This window comes from Halyomorpha halys, unplaced genomic scaffold (genome assembly GCF_000696795.3).
Source record: "Halyomorpha halys isolate HHAL.00 unplaced genomic scaffold, Hhal_1.1 Scaffold98.1, whole genome shotgun sequence".
Classification (NCBI taxonomy): Eukaryota; Metazoa; Arthropoda; class Insecta; order Hemiptera; family Pentatomidae; genus Halyomorpha; species Halyomorpha halys.
Genome location: NW_027107309.1, coordinates 2,820,340 through 2,840,879, shown reverse-complemented (window position 1 = coordinate 2,840,879; position 20,540 = coordinate 2,820,340). Strand labels below are relative to the sequence as shown.

Genomic DNA, 20,540 nt, shown 5'->3' with positions numbered 1-20,540 from the left:
ATATTAATCACAAATCAACTGAATATTTCGAAATAATCGCCAAAATGTCTTTGAATTTTGTAAAGCTTGGAGCTAATGTGGCTAACTGTTAAAGTGATTTTTTTTTTTTGCCATTTTAATTATTTACAGCTAAATTTGAGGGTTTCAGCGAAGAACAGGGAGTTTTATTGGTCATTAATGAAATTATTTTATATTTCTAGTTACATAACTATATATGATAACAATAAATATCTGATTTTGATGGAAATTGATGAGCGTCAACCATCTTTCAGCACGCTGAGCTAGTTTCTGTAAGCTGTTGCTGGAGATCTCGTTTGGGTGCCGTTACACTTTTCTCTCCCTAAAGGACGGCGTCGGATACAATAGCTTGACTTGATAGAGCACCTGGAGCTAACTTCTGTTTATATGGAATTTTGCTTTCACTATAGGGCTTAGTCGTAGTGGAACTCCATATGCCATTTGTCGTTGATCTTTATTATATTGTTTATCTTTGCTGTCCTTTGGTCTATCTGTTGATGGTTTCATATTAAGAAGGACTTCAGATCATATTAATTGGCGGCTTCATCGTAACGAATGCCTTCACATCATGTTATGTGATGGTCTTTTATTTAGATTATTCTTATCATGTTTTCCGGCGGTATCTTCCAGCAAAGAACTTTATATCACGTCAGTTGAAGCTTCTTCTTTCGAAGACCTTTTGATTACTTCAGGGTCACCAGTATATTGAGCGGTGATCAATCTTATTTCTCAAAAGACCTTGGTACTGCGTCTTCATTTATATTCAAAAAACGGTTTTGTCGATCTTAGCCAATGATTTTTTCCAATAGTTATCATATTGGTTTCAGGAAGTTGGAAGGTGAAGTATATTTCGACATCCATTTTCCCCTGATTTTTTTGTTTGTTCGATGTTTTCACCCCCTAATATTTTCTTCATCAATTTTTCATGGTCTGACAAATTGTCAAGAACACAAGGGTTTAAAAGAAATTTTTCATAACTGTCATATTATGAAAATGTATAAGTTTAAATGTTTTGTGGCTTAAATAATTTTTCTATTGTACTCTTTTTATATGATCACCACAACTTATTAACATTTTTAATACCATTACTAGCCATCGGCTCAGAATGTTGGACGCTAATGAGAAAATAAGAAACAAATTTTTATTTTAACGACGTATTTTAGGAAAAATGTTTGACTCTTTACAGAGTAATGGCGTATGCAGGATCTGAATCAACAGACATTTAGTGAAAGTGTATAAGAACTCTGGATACTGTTAGAGATATCAAGGTTGGATGGCTCCTATGGGCTGCCTTTATTGGAATGATGAAACCATACCAGATATCTGGAAGAAAAAATATGTTCGACCAGAAGAGTGGGAAGACCTCTGTTAAGGGGTTTGTCCAGGAGGTATGCCTACAGATCCGAGGTCCACCTTGGATATTCGTAGCTGGAGAGAAACAGCAACCAATAGAAATGACTAACAGATCAAATAGCTCGAGACCCAGGCTCATAAAAGTTGTAGAGCCACGTTAAGTAAGTTATTACTAATAAGATTCATTCATGTACCTCCTTGGAATTAGAGATAAGTTCATGATTGCTACACATCTGCTTTGTATTGTTACCTTTGTTAAGTGATAATGATTCTCCGATGGGCTATTTTGGTTTTTATATTCAAAGATGGCATTTTCACTAGCTCTTGAGTAATGATTAGAATAGATGACATTAAATTGATGATTCGATGAAGGAAAAATGGCAGTGATGGGACCTAATGATTTTGTAAGTTTATTTGCACAGTTTGTGAAAAAGATATTTTGTTTAATTTCATTAATATTTGTATTCAACTAATTCAGGATCCTGATGAGGAAACTGGTGATTTTTCAAGACATGGTTCTATTAGGAAAGTTCTTCATTCACTTGTGAGAACTGACTCTCTTTTAGGCAAATCTGCAAAAATGTTAGACCGCCCAAAATCGAAAGGCTCATCTATAGACCCTGATGATTACACTCTTAGCTTTAAAGAATATACCATCATATCAGAATAGTAAGAATCAATTTTATAACATAGTAAATTTAATTATTTGGTATACTCAATTAATTTACCTTTTTTTTTTTTAATCCTTCAATGACTTAGCAATTTAGTTGTGAACAGACATATCCCTGGACTCTATGTTATTCCTTCAGCTAACTCAGAATTATGTATGTTTCTTATTATGTTTATTACAATCTATTATGTGAATCATTATGTTTTACTCATTTCAATATTCAATTTATTTCAGTATGGTTTGGTGTAATATTTATTAGATCAGGAATATATAGAGGAGGCATTTTTCGGTTTATATTGCAAATTCCAGAAGATTTCCCTAATGGTGTTCACCCTGTAAGTATTATTTCTTTGTTAACTTGTGATGTTTATTACAGTTATATGAGCACTTAAAATAGTTACTCTTGTAGCAAACCTTATTACATTGGCTATTCTACAGGTTAACAGTCCATGTACTATTATTGTATCTAAGTTCTATATTATTCCAGGTTATTGTTTGTGTCATCACTGTCAAAGTTTTTTAAATTAGTTGGCATGTAGTTATTTGAGTTCTTTATCGGGGTATAATAAATACTAGATTATTTGGTGATTTCATGTCGAGGAATGTTTGATATATGTCTAAGGATTCTTGCCTGTGGAGACTATAATAATTAAAATGTTTACCCAATAAAGGGTACGTACCCACTTCATGAAGTAGGGTGGACCCGGAGGGCTCCCTAACCCACAGGGCTGGCACATGCGGGTGAAACTTGCAGAAATGAAGCAACTGAGCAGAGACTTACAGAGCTAAATTGAAGCTCCTCTAAAGCAGTAATGTCTTGAAGAGGAAAAGAAAGAAGAACATAGTTACACCTATTACTTTTCAATAAGGATAAAGTGTTATTTACTTTTCAATAAAGTGTTACTTATCTCTACTGTTATTTGTAATTATTTTATTAGAAAAACTAAAGAAGTGGAATTTGAGTGTTAGTTAGCTTTTATTTTGGTTTTATGTTATGATCTTGAAATCAATACAACATTTAATAACTAATACTTGTGCATGAGTTTTTGATTTCTCTCAAATTATTGAGCACATGAAGTTATAAAATTGCAGTTTATGATTCCATTTCATTCTGAAAAAAAAAAAAAAAAAGGTTTAATTTTACTCCCTTATCTATAGAAGCTTCATTGTATTTCCATTTCCCCTTTTTATTGTTGATACCTTGTGAAAGCATACATTTAATTTATTGTATATATTAACATACGCTTTATTTAGTCTTATTGAAACTTATAAGGACAAATTTTAATGCTTTTGCATTCATATATTAACTGTTTTATGATTAATTATATTTCATTAAAAATTAGTTTTATTACGATTCAGTGAATTATTTTTTAGAAGCCTTTTAATAATTAATTTATTTTTTCCTAGAGTTTAATCTTTGAAACAAAGGTATTTCATCCATCCGTTGATAGTGAAACTCTGGAACTCAATATGGGTACTGTTTTTAGCAATTGGTCTAAAAATTTTAATCATATCTGGCAAGTCCTTGATTATACAAGGAGTATTTTTTATCATATACCTGGAAAAGCCAAAACTAATAAATTGGCAGCACATCTGTAAGTATATACTTTTAAAGTTTTGCTTTTGAATAAAATTAATTTTAATTATAATAATAATTTTATTCATATATATCATATCGCTCACTCCTTTCAGCTATTTCATTATATTAAAAAATATGATTTTTCAAGAGAGCGATTTTAAAGTTCAAAAGTTGAACAAATTTGTTAAAAATGAATATTATGCCACCAACTTAACTTTTTACTATACATAATGAATATTTTGTGAATAAGGTATTTTTTTTGCTGTCTGCTTTGTGACAAATCTGTTCTTATCTATGGATTGTAGACCTGGATTCTCACAGACACTGGAGAAGGAGATCCTTGTATTTGAGTGGAAGGTCCTTCGTTGCATATTTGGACCAGTTAAGGTCAATGAGAATTGGTGTAGGACGAGGAACAGAGAGATCTATGATCTCTTTTTGATTTTTTTTATATATAGATGTGATGAGACTCATCAAGTTAGGAAGGCTCTGTTGGGTTGGGCATATTGCCAGAATTCCAGAAGTTGGTATTCGAAGTAAGTTATTTGATGGAAGGTTCTATTGGAAAAGTGGAAGAGTCAGACCACAACTTATATTGGAGGATGCTTTCATATGGAATGCGCAAGACTTGCTTAACACCCATAACTGGCGAGCAACTGCGCTAGGTAGGGTAGGGTCATCTGGCGAAAACTTATTGAGCAGGTCCATATCAGTCTGTAGCGCCCAGGAGTTAGTTACCTGTATCTGAAGCAAATTTACGCTTTAGTATTGATAAAATATTAAAATTATCTGTAAGTACTATTAAATTAGTGATAATTTAAATATTTTGTCAATATTTAAGAGTAAATTTGGTTTGAGTAAAAGTAGATAAAAATAAACCTCTTATTTAAAAAAAAAAATCACGTTTTGTTATAATGACTATAGGCACATTAATGTAATTTATAGAAAATTAATTTCTTACTACAGTTCAACAAAAATTATTATTTAATGAAGTATATAATTTTTCTACTTTTTTTTTTAATATTACTGTATTACTTATTTTTAAAAGAAATGTGTGTTCTGTTTTTGAGTGCTTTGAAACAACACAGATGGTATTACATATTTCAGTTCAAACTGCTATTTATAGATTTATACCATGGCAACCTCTGAGAGGTAAAATAAATTTTCTTGTCTGCAATTTGTATAGTGGATCCAAGATGAGTTTACCTGTGAGTAAGGGAGGGGAGAAATGCTCAGTGGCAAATGTTTTCCTGCCAACCCCCCACTCTTCTCTCCAATCTGTTGAAACAACCACTTCTGACTGTAGGGAGCATGCTTTGTATGTGTTTTCCCTCCTAAACACTGTGCATGCCCCGAACAGTTCTGGATAGTCAAAAGTGGTTGTTGGAACAGACCTACTCAGTTGACTAGACTACCTTTCCTTTCCTCTCCTTGACCTACTGCAATTTTACAAATAGAAATTCCTTGTATCAGTTTTTTCAAAACTATTTCTCATTAATATCGCAAGATTATAAGTTTAGCATGTCAAGTAAGCTGGGTAGTTTTTGTTATCATAAATGGGAGATGGTCTTGGTGCGGTCAAATAAATACCTGGACCATCTTCCATTTATTATTAAACACGGTCAATCTTCCAGTGGGTAGTTTTTAGTTTGAGAGTGGATAATATTCCATCTACTCTCAAACCAAAAATGTAATTATGTATAGAATGTCTTTAAATTCATGAAAACAGAGAGTGGTCCTATCCATGTTTCCTATTATGAAAAGCCATAAATGACTGCATTTATCATGAGTTAATCCCATTCTATGACCAAATATATTGCATTTTAAAACATCAAAATTAGAAAATTGTTGCACTGTTTCACAGTTACTTAAAAAGAAGTAGTTGTTTTCTGAACACAATGATTATCAAATCTCTAAAATGACTTTTTGGGTGGTACTGCATTCTTAAAAAGGTTGTCAGAACAGAGCTGTAAATATATTTGTCTACAAGGTAAAAAAGAATCAATAAGAAACAGTTCGACGTTACCAAGTTCCGGACTGCCTCTTGGTTTTTCCTGGTAGGAGAGGTTTGTTATCGTGTGGAGGGGAAGGAGTTAGGAGGGGTGAGTGCAAGAGTTCCCTACCCTACAGGCAAACTTATGTTGGATACACTATACATTTAGCAATAATTTGTAATATACCCCTGTAATAGATTTTCTTTTTCAAGATAATTTATTATAATCAGGATCTGAAATCATTAATAATTTCACAATCACAGTTACTGCATATTTTTTATTTTTAAAATTAAGGGATTGCTTTTTTGAAAGAATTTTTATTATGAAAATTAGGGATTAGTGTTATAAAATTAATTTTTATTTTAAAAGATAACTCGATAAAAATTATTGAACAGCTGTTAAACAAACAATTGCCCTTTGAATAAATTTTAATTGGTTTTTTTTTAACAAATAAAGGGGTTTTGGGGATTAATTGGCCCATGGCCACTGTTGTAAAGTTAAAATGTCATATGTTTGATAAGGTTAGACATGGAGGTTATATCTAAACAATGTTATGTGCTCTTAATAAAATGTGTATAAAACCAGTTTTGGTGTTTTATAATGAACAAAACAGCCACTGCTATGATGTAAAGTGTATGATATAGGCATCATATTAGCATTTATTTCTACTTTGTCTGGTGTGATAGCTGAAAAGTGCCTGTAATAGCAGTGAAGCTACTGTCATGTTAAAGCCTGTTTCCACGCAGACACTTTCCAATCACTACATTGGTGAAAATTGTATAATAGTAGCCATCATGACAGTATTTACTGTTGTGTTAGTGAAGCTAATATGTTAAGGCCTGTTTAAGAGTTACACTTGACAGCCACTAACATGGTGTAGCTGATATGACACTTTTTGTCATGACAACATTTACTGCCATAACAGTACAGTTGAACAGTCTCTGATTAAAATTGTTTAGTTTGGTTACCATAATAATGAGTCCAATTTATTCAAACACTAGCTGACCCGGCAATGCTTTGCTATTAGTATATTTGAGGATGTATTTAGATTTAATGATACTATGACAGTTTGATTTAAATTTAGTGTTTAGTTAAATTAAACATGTAGGTATACTTTATTATTATGATTTGGTAACATAAATTGAACCAATATATGCCATGACATTCGTTTTTAGCATTCCAAATGTTAAAAGAGCAGACACTTATCTTTCCAAGGTTCTATTAACGTAGAAATCGGATAAATGAATGAATGATTATATATACACAACGGTCACCGAATTAAAAAAGATAAAACCTCGAAATAAATACAGGTGAAAAAATCATTATTTTTAATTTCTTTGAAAAATAGAATTTAATGGTTTGAAACGACGCTATAACAAATATGATTTACTTGTTCCTAGAAAAACATTTTGACCTACTTTACTCTAAGTCACATTATGTTTTTATAATTTTTTGTGTATGTAATATCGTTAGATAGAATCTTTATTTTTTTTTCATACTTCTCAATCAAAGAGATGAATGGATTAGTAATTTAAAAAAAAAAAATAACCCTCACTGTGCTTCAGTATTATTACTATATTGAAAATATTCTACTGTCCTATGAAAGTGTGGTAAAAGATTTGTTACTGGTCTGATTTATGTAATTTTTTCTATTTATTTGAGGCAATTTTATTATTGAAGGTATTTACATGTATATACTACTGAAAATATAAACAGTTTCTAAATAAAAACTCTCCCTGTGCCTCGTAATTTTAAAAATATTTTACTCAGGTAGCTGACCAAAATGCTTCGCTATAGCCATATTTGAGGATGTATATAGATTTAATAAACACAATTGGTGGTTATAAATGTATGTATTTAGTTAAATTAAACATATAGGTATACTTTATTATTATGATTGTTAACATAAATTGATCCAATATATGCCATGACATTCGTTTTTAGCATCTCATGAAAGAAAGGTTGAAATAAATGGCGTATCAGTTGGTATCATTGGTATACACTTCAATTTGAGGATTATTTTCAATGAATAAAACCAATAGTTTCTTAAAGTTTATTATATTTTTTAGTTAAAATTAAACATTTTGAAATACTTTATTACTATGTTTTGGTAACATAAATTGAACCACCAATACATGCTATAAAGTTGCAATTATAATTTTTTTAAAAAAATATCATTAGTTTCAACATTACTCAACCAATCTACACCATACTTTGAAGAGGTTTAAGTACAGATAATAATAATTATAATAAGTAACATTAAGATTTAGTAACATATATAGTTTTGAAACAAAAACTCTCACTGTGCTTCAATATTATTACAGTATCCAAACAACTGAACCAAAGAGTGGTAAAATATTTTTTGGGAGTAAAAAAAAAGTCCACTAATTCATTTTATTATATTTTAAACTCTCAATTTTCTTCAAAATATTTTTCTTCGGGAATTCAGGAATTCATTATCTTTAAACCTTCCCATGGCAAAATGGAACATTTTAGAAAAAATGCGCATATACAGACTCAATGACATATGGAAATGTGGTAAATGATTTTCAAGTAGTGAAAATTAGTATTTAAAAAAAAACTGCAAGTAAATTGGTCCAGCAATTCAAAAGTTTATTGTGGACAAATTTAGAAAAATACCCCACATAAATCAGTTAAGTAATAACAGTCTATCGAGGACAAAGATTCGACAGCTCTCTTTTATATATATCATGTTATATTATATTTGATCATTATTAGCTATATATTACACATTCAAGCCATATTTACAACCAAATTTGTAATGGTACTGAGGTATTTAATAATACTTCCAGCATAACAAGATATCTAAACATCCTTTGCTTGCTGAAATAGAACCAGGTGACCTATTAATAACAAAGGAAGTTATAACATAAGTACAAAATTTAATGTTTATTGCCTATTTATCAAGAAGCTATACAATCCAAATGATCCAATAATTATACTACTAAGTTAACAGAAAACCTTTAACCTCTATTATACCTCCAAATTTTACAATGTAATTAACAAATTTAATCTTAAATTTTTTTAAAACCTAGTAACATAGTTACTCGAATATCCATCATTAGATTCAACACTTACTCTCTGGTTCTTATACTAGATATGTTATCATTGGGATTAATTTCAGCATCTCTTTTTTAATTTCCTGATAAGTTTTTTATTTCTTCTGTTTATTTTACCTTTCATTTCTACAAAATAAGACCTTTTTGAGGCAGTTTTTGAAATATCTCAGTTAAGACAGAAAGTCTAAAAGAGACCCTGATGTACAAATATATCCCCCAAATGGGTGCTGGATGAACATAAATGGTTTTATTTGCTTAACACTAGATGTTGAAATCCCCTACTGTGAGTTTTTTTTTTTCATTTTAAGCCTAATTATTAAAGACTAGAATTTGCAAATCAAAAAGGATATGAATTGAGAGAATTAGCAAAGAGAATGTTGGTCTACTATACATCCTTCTGCCAATGACCTCGGATTATTTTAAGCTAGCCAGACTCCACCTGATGTTCTACCTATAATTTTATTTTATTCAGTACGGTATTCATTCAGTGAAACGTTTATACTTCCTGTATTGCTGAATTTTTTGTATGTCTCCACTTACAAATTGTGGAAAACATTAGTTTTTACTGCATATCTTTTTGCTGTGATTTTTTCTTATATTTGTGTTATTTCTATTAGTATTTTTAAAACTGTAATTTATTTGTTTATACTTATTTTTAAAGATATGAATTTGAAAGGGAAGAATATCTAAGGCAGGCAACGAAATGTGTCCAAAATAGTCAGTGTGATGTATATAAAACTTTAGAAACTGATGATGCTCATTATTTGAAATTTTCTCATTTTGATGAAAATATTCATGGTGAAACACTACGTACCTTGAAAAAATTTAAGGTGAGAATTTTATATTCTTTTGCTTCAGGTTTGCAAGAATTTATTTACCATATTATATTTTACATCCAGAATGAAAGGGGCATGACTCAAAGAAGATGTTTTTGTTTGAACAAACATTAGATAAAGGTTTAGTTCTGCTTAGAAACCCTCATGGTATTTGCTCTAACACATGTTGCTTCTAGATGTAGTCGATACTTTTGGTCTGATATTTGAGGGCTGGCTAGCTACTCTTTGGAATGATGAAGAGGTCAACTATTAAAAGTTTTTGATTTTAAAAATTTTGTGCCTCTATCATTCTGGATTTATAATTGTAAAATTATTGTTATTGATAATTTTAAACGCAAATCTATCCTCCAAAAGTTGTTTTACTAAAATCTATGACACATGTAATTACCCAACAGGAAGTTGTTTTTTTAATCAATAATCAAGTTGGCTTGAAGCAATTAAATAGTTTTTGGAATACTGGTTATCTATTATTGTGTTTGTTTTTAGAATTGCAACAAATATAATGGTCACTCATCTGGATTATCATGGGTTAAACGAGGATCACTGAAGCCATGCTCAGCAAATTCATACTTTTAGGCTGAATATATTTTGTGTTGGAATTTTACATTTTGTAAGAATTTTTTTGTTATAAATGCAAATAAAAGATGTATGTATGTTTGTATATATAATTTAAACTTGTTTCAATTATAGATATATTGTCAATAATAATATATGAAACTTTTTTAAGATAATTGTTAATGTTTTGCATATTGATTTTCTAATAAAAACTTTTTAACATTGTTTTTTTGTTAATTTTATTAGTGTCATCCTTAAATGAACAATCTAATATAGTAACTTGCAGATTTTGTTGCTACTACAGGGAAGATTTAGGGACAAGGTTTTCAGTCATTGTTAATATATATATTTTATATTTGTCATCTTGAAAATAATCATAACCATAAACTATTTAAAAACTTTATTAGTCTCCATATAATGGCAATTGAGATGAATCAGCACCCCTACCACATTAATAGTATATTAACACTAACTAAGAAAAAGGTTTATAGTATGTATAGATTATACCTTAAATTGAGGCATTGATGCATCCATTTTATTAAATTATTCACAATCACCATAAACAATTAAGTGGGAAAGAGCTTACTGGCACATTCAGCTATGTTTAGTTGCACATTATTCAAACAAAAATTAATGCAATAAAAAATTTGTTTTTCTTCATACAAAATATTAATTTATTTATTCTACCTATATGATTTCATTTTTGTTCCTTTAATCATTATTATTAAATTTTTAATAACATTATTTATTATTGAGGTATTGTTCACTATTTATTATTGGGATGTTAAAAAATTTAAATTTAATATTAAATGCACCATATTCATTAAAAACAGGAAATATTTAAGTTGTGTTTTCCTTTGTCAATAAAATTTCACTTCTCACAAATTTTCATTTGATCGGGTAGTTATTTCTTAAATAAAATAAAATTATCACTAACATTTTGCCTCTAAATTTAATACAGTAAAATTATTTTTTTGCTTCCTTACTACTGCAAGTAGAGAAGCTTTTTATTCATGCATAAATTGAGAAAAATTGATGTCCTCAGAATCGAAATTTTCAGTTGCATTTTATGTATCAAATAGTAATGTACAAAATTGTCTTTTAAGTCCAATTTGTGTCCGGACATAACTGATTGAACCATTAATCCAATTTTAATGAAAATTTCTGAGATAGTATGCTTTGGTACCTTGTTTGTCCCAAATTGGTTTTATCATATTCCATCCACATGCCTAAATGTGTGTATTGAGAAAACCTTCAACATAAGGCCAAACATTGAACTCCTTTTTGAACTTACTGGTACTTGTTTGGTGAGTATGAGTAGACTATATTGTATTAGGTCATCACAAGCTGTCTATTTAATCAAAATATGTTCCATTTGCTTCAATACACTTTTCCTAGTGGGAATTTTAAGCATAGATGACTGTCTTAACAAAATTATGATCTTTAGAATCAGTAAATTTAGATATTGAATTTTTCAGGCTGTCTTCATTATTATACTGTTTAGCCCATAAAAACAGATCCAAATGTTTAAAAAAATGAAAGTCGGTTGGTGAGAGATCTGTTGAATAGGCTGGGCACTGCAAAACTTTATATTTCAATTTATTTAATTTCACATTTGTTCTGTGCGATGTATGTGGTCGTCACGATTGTTTTGTAGTGAGAAATCACCAGAACAAAATTTTTCAAACCAATGCTGCACTTTTCAATCTTTAAGAATACTGTTAATGATTGAAAAGTGCAAATATCTGGTTTATATTGCGAGCACCTTTTGTAGCATTACGTATAAGTGTATACACATACAAATATTACACTTATATCGATATAAAATTCAAAAGCAATAACAAAAAGGAACACTTATGAGAAAATCGCTTTTGTAGAAATGTGACTCTGCCGATGGACTGTATGACTAAACGAGGTTATGCCAAAAACAAAATAAACTAAGGGGTGATTTACATAGGCCATGGTGATTGGCAAAGAGAAACATTTGTATTGAATGGTAGGTGAATGTTGAATTATCGGGTCTATTGTATAATTATGATAAAGATAATGGTGGAGTTGGAAGAAAAAAGAAGTAATCTTATTCTGTAATAGTTTGGTGATAGGTAATTTGAATGGAGAGCCTCATCTCTTCTCTGTTGAATGCGGAAGTGGTGGACACAAATAAAATGTTTTTACTGTTTTATTAGTTATGGTTAGATAATATAAAACGTTCTTACTGTAGTGAGAATAAACACACATAAAGCTTGATGGCAACCTTCCGACTACTGTTACAAAACCATTGGAAGCCTGTACAATGGATATATTCACAGTTTGCCACAAAGCAACTTGTATAGAATAAAAAATGAATTCTTACATCTCACTTCAACATTCTCTCTTCTTGTACCTGGGGAACAGCTACTAAGATAAGTATTCACTCCTAATGAGGGTTAATAATTTACAACAAAAAAACTTTATGGCTTCTCTCTAGTTGTTAACATAGCAGCAAACTACTATATGATAATTTACCTCTTTCATTGAAGATGCAATAATGTATTTTCCTTTATATAATTTGGGAATTAGAATAAAAATGAGTTTACTATCAATTTCCATTACATTTTGTCAACTTTTGCCTTACCTATGTGAAAAACTCCTTTATTTCAAAAGTAGCCCATCCTGTAGAATAAAGCCTCGAATAACAGATCATTAAACTTGGAATGTCTATAATTAAATATCCAATTGAAATTTCCAGAAAACACAATTTTCACAAAAGAAAATAAGAGGATATAAAAAAGTAGTATGTGAGGAAACTATATTAATCTATGTACTTGGCATAGTAGATTATTTTTTATAGCTCCTAATATTCTTATCTAAAAATTAAATTTTCTGGAAATTATACTTTTTCCACTGATTTTATAAGAGCATTTATTTCATCAATCTTCCAATATTTTTATGAATTCAGTTTCTAAAATTATAATTTTTTGTAGCTCTCAATATTCTTCCCTAAAAATTGATTGATCGTTTCCACATTGACCTGATTTTCTTAAGAGCATTTATTTTAACCCTCTTCGATATTTCAATAGTTTATTAAATTTTATTTATTGTATTTCAAACCTGGCTTGCATTGAAAACAGGATGTTGTCTATTTTTATGTTAAGTATTTTAGATAGGCAACGTATGTTAATTATGATCATACTACAATTACCCGCAGAATTCATTACTATCAAGAAAAGTTATAATGGATCATATAAGATAAGGTTTGGTAAGTCCTTACCAAACTGACTGGCAAAAAATTGTAATTAAATAAGAATATAAACTTTCAATTATTTAATGATTTTAAAGAATTTATCTCAGGGAGCTTGCTTTTAATGTTTTTGATAAAAAATTACCATCAGATTAATAAATATTACTTCTTATTTAGTAAGATAAAAGTTTAATTTTAACACACACGGATTAAAAGGTAAAACAAAATAATCAGCAGAAAAACTTGTTTAATAAAAATTTAATTTAAAAAATATTAAGCTTTAACAGCATATTTTCGTGGAGGGAAGGCAGATCTCTTACGAATTTCCTTCAGAGTTTTAATTTTTTTCTCATGCTTTGTGAGTGCCTTCCTCATAGCTCTTGTTTTCTTGGGTCTCAAATCCAAGGGCTTATATTTCTTGTTCTGGAAAGAAAAAAATATAGCTAATGACCATAAATATAACTATAAAATAATTTATCACTATTATAAAAAATATTGACAAGAGATTTACTGTTAGGGTGTAACTATACTTTGGATAAAACATTGCTTCAATAAAGTCAGAATAATAGAAGTTCTGACAAATTTATTCATTTTGTTGTGACTATGATTTTTTTATATTCAGCAACATATATTTTAAAATAATAAAGAGGAGGTACTTAAAAAGAACAGTTTTCTAAAATGACCTAACAAAAATGATGGCTATATCAAAAAGACATATTGTGAATTTATTTTAAAAATCCGGACACTATTCCTACAAAGACAATCATTATAAAATACTTAGTGATGTATTCATCGAGCTTCCATTAGAGTGTAAATAAAAATAAGCACATCCAATAGTTTTAATAATATAAGATCAACATTATGTGAATTTATTTAAAGATAATACAATCATTAAAAATTACTTTATGGCACATTTAATAACTAGCTTTAATTTGAGTGCTATTAGACAACAATACATTAAATAATAGTTTCCATGTTACCTTTCAAATTTGTCTTTATTTGGGAAAAAAAAAAGGTTCATGAATATCTATTAGACATTGGTAGGTATCTATTAGAATCCAAATTAAAGTAAGTTAAAAACATCATAAATTAGTTTATTAAGATAATAGGCACAGGAAAAAGTGTCCAAGATATTTGCCAAAATAAATCTACTTAATGTTTATTTATAACTTTCATGTACCCACATATGAAATATGAATAAGAAGAAGTATTGCAATAATTGAAAATTTCACATCTGAGTTTTCAGCAGAAATCATGTTTCCAAGTCACCTAGGACTAAATAACCAAATCTCACAAAACGATTTGTGAGCGTGTGTATGTGTCTAATTGAGAACAGGAATAAATTTTGGTTTTTGAATAACTGTATATAAGGAACTACTGAACATGAAGTTAAAGTTTAAATTAAAAAAAATTAAATCTGCTTTAGAAAAGCGGTTAGTGTTTATCTTCGTCTAAAGGTAACTTTATAAAAGTACTTAAATGAATAAAAATAAAGGATTTCATACAATGTATAAATGATTAACTGTTTGGGAATTTGAAGATGGTCAGGGTTGTGGTCAAGGAGAACAACTATAGTTTGCAACTAATTATTTATTCCCGATGTTTCAACCCACAATGTAGGTCTTTATCAGGTCTGTTGTGATGGGTGGAGATATACACAATGAACAAAGGAAATTTGAATTTGTCAAATCATTGTGTACATATCCACCCATGACAACAGCCCCGGTGAAGACCGACATTGTGGATTAAAAAGTGGGCAATAAATAATTAGTAGAAAATAATTTTGGTTTTAAAAAATAAAATGAACTTCTGGTGCTGTGTACCTAAAATAGACCAATACCTAATTTTTATGAAGATTTATTGCTTGTTGTAAAGCCTAGGTAAAAATTTAATTATTTTGCAAAAGAAAATGATTTGATTTTCAGTGTAAGAATAATTCAACTGGCCATTTTCTTTACTCCTAGCTTTAAGGTGCTATCTAAATTTAAAGATAATACATAATTGTTTGAAATTAATGAAACTATAAAATAAGCTGTGTCTTTCTGCATGGGCTCTAGCACTAGTGGGTACAAAGTTCCATTAAATTCAACTGTTATTATGAAATTTTGATGAATTACTGCCCTACTCAAGAAGTGCAGTTAATCAAATCCTACATAATTTTCAAAAGGGCAGCAAAAAACATGTTACAAATTATAAGCTTAATTCCTAATTAATCAATTAAATAGTTTTTAATAAAACTGTATCAAAACTGATGAACACTTAAAATGTTTACCAAAACATTTATAAATCTTAATACTGGAATTCTATTAATAAATATGGAGATAACTCACCTACATAGTTAAAATAGAAACATATGGAACTATACTATTTTGAAGCCTAGTTTGAAAATATAAATACTCAAAATCAAAGAATGATTAAAATAAGATGTAACAGAAATCAATATAAGAAGAAAAACTTTTCACGTCTAATAAGAAAAAGTGACTAAACATACCTTGAACAATTTACGCAGATTTTCTTTCTGCTTCTGATGCATAACAATGTACACCCTAGCGATTGCTTTACGAACCACTCGGCTAAAAAAAAAAAATCAAAGATAACTAAAACATTAAACATGAATAGTTAATAGAATAAATTCAGTCAAATTGTGAATTAAATTCAAAATGGTTTAACAATAATGCAATATTTCTAGTTAATGATATTTACAGTTGACCATAGATTCAATGTTAGGAAAAGATTGTCAGAAGTGTAGAGTAATAATAAACACAAAGAAGTGAATCTTATTACAAAAGATATTAGTGTATTTAGATACTTAGATTTAGAATCTTATAACATAAGATTCACTTATTTGTGTTTAAGATTAAGTTATTATTATTCTATTGCCCACTTATTTATGTTTACGATTCACTTAACATTACTCTACTGATCACACTCCCAACCAATTTTTCCTCACATTTCTTGTTAATGTTGAATAACGTAGAACTGTGCAAACAATATAAATGGAAATTTATTCTTAAAACCTACATTTTAGATAATTTAGATGCTGCACCACCAGTTACTTTAGCAACTCTAAGATTTGTTAATTCTGTTTTCAGCTCATCCAGTTGTTTAAGCAAATCTTTTTTATCTTTGCTTCTCAACTCTGAACACTTAACTTTCCCCTAAACAAAAGTAAATCACATAATTATAAAAACATTACTCATTACATTATAAGAGAAAAAAATGTGGATATAAATTAGTAGAACAACTAAGAAAATACAAAATGAATTTTGTAATACTTAATAAGGAAGAAAATTTTAATCACTAAATTTCGATTATGAAAGTAAAAATGGATTAATATTACAATACGAACCATATTGAAAAAGCGTGGTTAACGAAAGCTAAACTGAGTTCTAAAGAAGAGAACTTGGCCCAAAATCGATTCTAACAATTGTTGTACAGTGAGGTACATAAAGAAAGGTGTTCAAAATTAGATGAATTTTAACTTAGGAGGTCCTCTTAAGGTGATTGTGACCATCATTCCAAATGTTAACATAGAATGATGAAATGGACTGACTACCTGGAGTGATTCCAATATCGTTCACTCGATTCCATTTTCCATTTTTTACCGACAGATAGTGATTTATACTCAAATTTATATATACCCAATTTTAAATACCCATTTTAAAACTAACTTTTTTTTAAACAAAAATGTCAAACGAATTTTGACTACGCAATGTGGTTTCTTGAGTATCATAAAGTGTGGAAATGGCAACTTTCAAATGAGGACAACAATTAGTGATAATATAGAAGTTAAAAAGCACAAGTCAAAATAGTACAAGATAAATAGTTTGCTTCTACTATTTTGGTACCTTTATTGACCGCCAACCGGTCTATCTTCCTACAATCTACAAGCTTAGTAATATTAGTTTGTTCTTTTATTATGAAACAGGGCTCTCCACGTCACCGGGTAAATTATGACTACTTAAGAGCTGCGAGAACCGTTAGGGCCCAATTGGCGTGACATAGCGGAAAGACAAGAAACAAAATTATCTTATGTTAATGTGTATTTATTTCTTGTATATTCTTTAATTTTTCATAAATAATAACAAGAGAACGCATTTTTGTGCACTAAAAAACTCATAAAGTGCAAAATCGTACAGTAAAAACTCAAAATATGTGTAGAACACCCAAATCCTGCAAAATCATGAACTTCACAATACTGGTTTATAGAAAGCTTACTTACTCTTGTTTGAAATAAATTTTACTCCATTAATACTCTCTACATTTATGCAAACATGAATAAAAAAAGAAAATAGTGGCAGCCATGGGACTGGTTAACAAAAGTGAAACTTTTTATTTAATATGAAATATATTAAAATTTTATTAACAATAATAATGCGTTACCTCTTATTGTTTAAGGCAGAAAATATTGTTCCATAATCATTTTATTCCCTTTACCGCTTGCGCAATGTGGGGTTACAATTTGCAGAGTCTGGACCAGATATCTTGCTCCTGAACCATCTCCCTTCTACTCCAGTCCATATCCCGCCTCGTGAACGCCTCCTTAACACTTTCCTCCCATGAAATGCGTGGTCTTCCTCTTGGCCTTCTTCCCTCCATGCGAGTCTCATAAGTCTTTCTGGCAGTTCTTTCCTGGTCCATCCGAAGGAGGTTTCCCAACCATCTTAGCTTGTGCCCCTCCAGAATGCTCTCAGCCGGTTTGACTCGGAGATTATTCCGAATAGTACTGTTCCGTACTCTATCTCGTCGTGTTCTTCCTTCCACCTTACGAAGGTACCGAATCTCCATGGATTGGATCCGGCTCTTGTGTTTCGAGATGAGGGTCCACGATTCGGAAGAGTTAGAAAGAATACGGAGGAACGTCGATTTGTAGATCATTATTGTAGTTTTTCTCGTCACCTCCTTTTACCCAGGAAACCCCTTCGAAGCAAACTAAATATTCTGCCAGCTGTATTGATTATTTGAGAAACTTCCTCATCAATGTAGTCGCTTTCGTTGATATGAGCACCTAGATATTTGAAATTCTGGACTTGCTCTAGTCTTTCTCCGTTCGCTCTGATTACCTTCATTATTCTCCGGCATTTCTTTCCTATCCATCCATCCTTTAATTATCATGTTTATCGAGACCATTCCTCTTGCATAACATTTATGTTGTACTGGAGGTCTCGGTCGTTGGAAGCCAGCAAGACCAGGTCATCCGCAAAGGCAACATAGAAAATTTTATGGGTTGTAAGTTCCTGTGTCCTAACTGAAACTGTCTTATTTTAAGTTTAGCTTTCTTCATTGCTTTATCGAGGACTACTATGAAGAGCAGGGGGCTTAGGCAACAACCTTGACGGTTACCTGATTTTAGTCCTAAATTCCTGTGATATATAGTTCCTTGTTGTTGTTTATGCAAAATAAAATTAGTGTTATTTGAACATCTTTTCTAAGATTCGAATTTCTGTTGAGATTTGGAGGAATTTGAAGTTAGAAAACAAAAGATGTAATTTACAAAAATCCGGTCTTTAGTAAGCACGGCACTCTCAAAGAATATGAGTTGACACAGAGAACGAGTTACCTCAGCTCTAAACTGGACAAAACTTGTAAATGATTATTTTTTGTTGGTGATACGTAGTAATTAGTAAAATAAAATAATAATAATAATTTATTTAGCCATCTGAATAAATAAATACCTATTTGTTATAAAAATTGTTACTTAAGGCTAGCTCAGAACAAAAAATAGTTATTATTTATTAAGCTAGGTGTAATGCTCATACCGAAGAGATTTACAGATAATCACTTGAAGTATCTAGCATTTGGAGATAAGATACCATGTTGTTATTTGATTAACAGACATTAGACATTTTTAATGTTGACCTCTATGGACTTGATTTACCACTTTCTTCAACCTACCCACGTGGAAATGTCAAGTTTGGCACAATTTTAACTGACTCACTTTTAAAATTCAGTGATTTTTCAGTTTAACTTGGTGTAAGTGTTTATAGTATATTCTCAACACCAAGAATAATTTTTTGTTTACGTTGGGAGGTATAATTAAAAGATTGACATATTAATTAATCTAGATGCTTTTATTAAAATTTTATATAATTTATTTAGTAGTTTTTGTTATGATTAAAAAACTGTTTACCAAGTTATGTAGCTTTTTAGAATTTATATATGATTTGTTAATAAAACTATGTACTCAAAAACTACTGGTTAAATGTTGAATATCTTATACATGTATATATTGTTGACCGTAAAAATTGATATATAAGAAGATGGTCAGGGTTGTGAGGAGAAACACTTTGTAAACTATTTTTGTTTCTCCTTTGACCGCAACCCTGACCATCTTCTTATATGTTGAATATCTTAAATTGACTTTTTTTGGTTATTTATTATTATAGTTGTTGTTGGCTGGGGCTTTAGGGCGTAAAACCCTGAGGTTATCAATGCCTATTATTATAGTATCAAATCGTGTTTTCTTTCTGAATTTATAATAAGTTAATAGATTCTGTTTTCATCTTTTGGTTTAACTTAATTTCTTTTTTACTTTTAAAGGCCAAGTAGATTTTTTTACTTTATATTTGTTTACTTGATAGGTAGGTGTTGATTCTATCTGGGAATTAATCGTTGGCTTTTTAAAATTTTGTTTTTAATGTTTCCAACATTGTAAATTAGGTTTTCATAATTGTTAAGTACTATTTTGGATTTTTATTCATGAAACAAGTATATGTATTACGTATATTTAAGGGTGTATCAAAATATCTCAACTTAGCAGGGATGTATGGCATTCCAGATGTGTTAGCTTTTGTACTAAACATCTACTTTTATTAATTATTAAAATAGCTATAAATAATTAAATTTGTGCAAACATTTTTTTTTCAGATCTTTCACCTATGTAATGTATTTGTTAAAGAAAATAATAGTTACACATAACCTGCATTTTAATAAAAAATCAAATTTGCAATGCTCATGTTTACAATTATAAACACTGTTTTTTTATCAAGTGATCCTTGCTTAATTTAATGTTGGTTCTCATCAATAGGGAGTGCATAGGTCTAATATTATGGATTTTCAAAATTTCCACTGTATATTTTGTGGAATTTTTGTCAGCATGTACTTTAGGATTACAAGTAGCTTAAGTATTGAGACTGTGGTGGCTGATAGAGTTATGGTATCACCTTAGCTACCTTGAATAAGAAGTGGAACCAGTTTGAACATGTCCCGGGTTGGTTGAAATTTTTTTTCTTGGT

At 29.9% G+C, this 20,540-nt stretch overlaps 3 protein-coding genes across 5 annotated transcripts in view; 2 read left to right on the top strand and 1 right to left on the bottom strand.

Annotated features, from left to right (window-relative positions):
• Positions 1-1,592: 1,592 nt before the first annotated feature.
• LOC106677419 (protein crossbronx homolog) lies at positions 1,593-10,310 on the top strand. Its single transcript, XM_014415344.3, has 7 exons — positions 1,593-1,775; positions 1,850-2,040; positions 2,131-2,195; positions 2,276-2,376; positions 3,449-3,636; positions 9,356-9,524; positions 10,017-10,310. The coding sequence occupies exons 1-7, from the start codon at positions 1,749-1,751 to the stop codon at positions 10,104-10,106; spliced, it is 831 nt and encodes a 276-aa protein (XP_014270830.1). The 5' UTR covers positions 1,593-1,748; the 3' UTR covers positions 10,107-10,310.
• Positions 10,311-13,547: 3,237 nt separating this feature from the next.
• Positions 13,548-16,793, bottom strand: RpL35 (Ribosomal protein L35). The gene is made up of 4 exons (XM_014415353.2): positions 16,655-16,793; positions 16,327-16,463; positions 15,797-15,878; positions 13,548-13,728 (listed from the first exon to the last, which is right to left on the bottom strand). The coding sequence occupies exons 1-4, from the start codon at positions 16,655-16,657 to the stop codon at positions 13,579-13,581; spliced, it is 372 nt and encodes a 123-aa protein (XP_014270839.1). The 5' UTR covers positions 16,658-16,793; the 3' UTR covers positions 13,548-13,578.
• Positions 16,794-19,148: 2,355 nt separating this feature from the next.
• The window catches only part of AlaRS (alanine--tRNA ligase, cytoplasmic), a 40,784-nt gene continuing 39,392 nt past the window's right edge, over positions 19,149-20,540 (top strand). For 2 of the 3 annotated variants that reach the window (XM_014415330.3, XM_014415328.2), the window contains exon 1: positions 19,192-19,335. The gene's annotated coding sequence lies outside the window, so the exon portion shown is untranslated. Of the gene's footprint in view, positions 19,336-20,540 lie in introns of all 3 variants that reach the window. The other variant, XM_014415329.3, reaches the window with a different exon arrangement.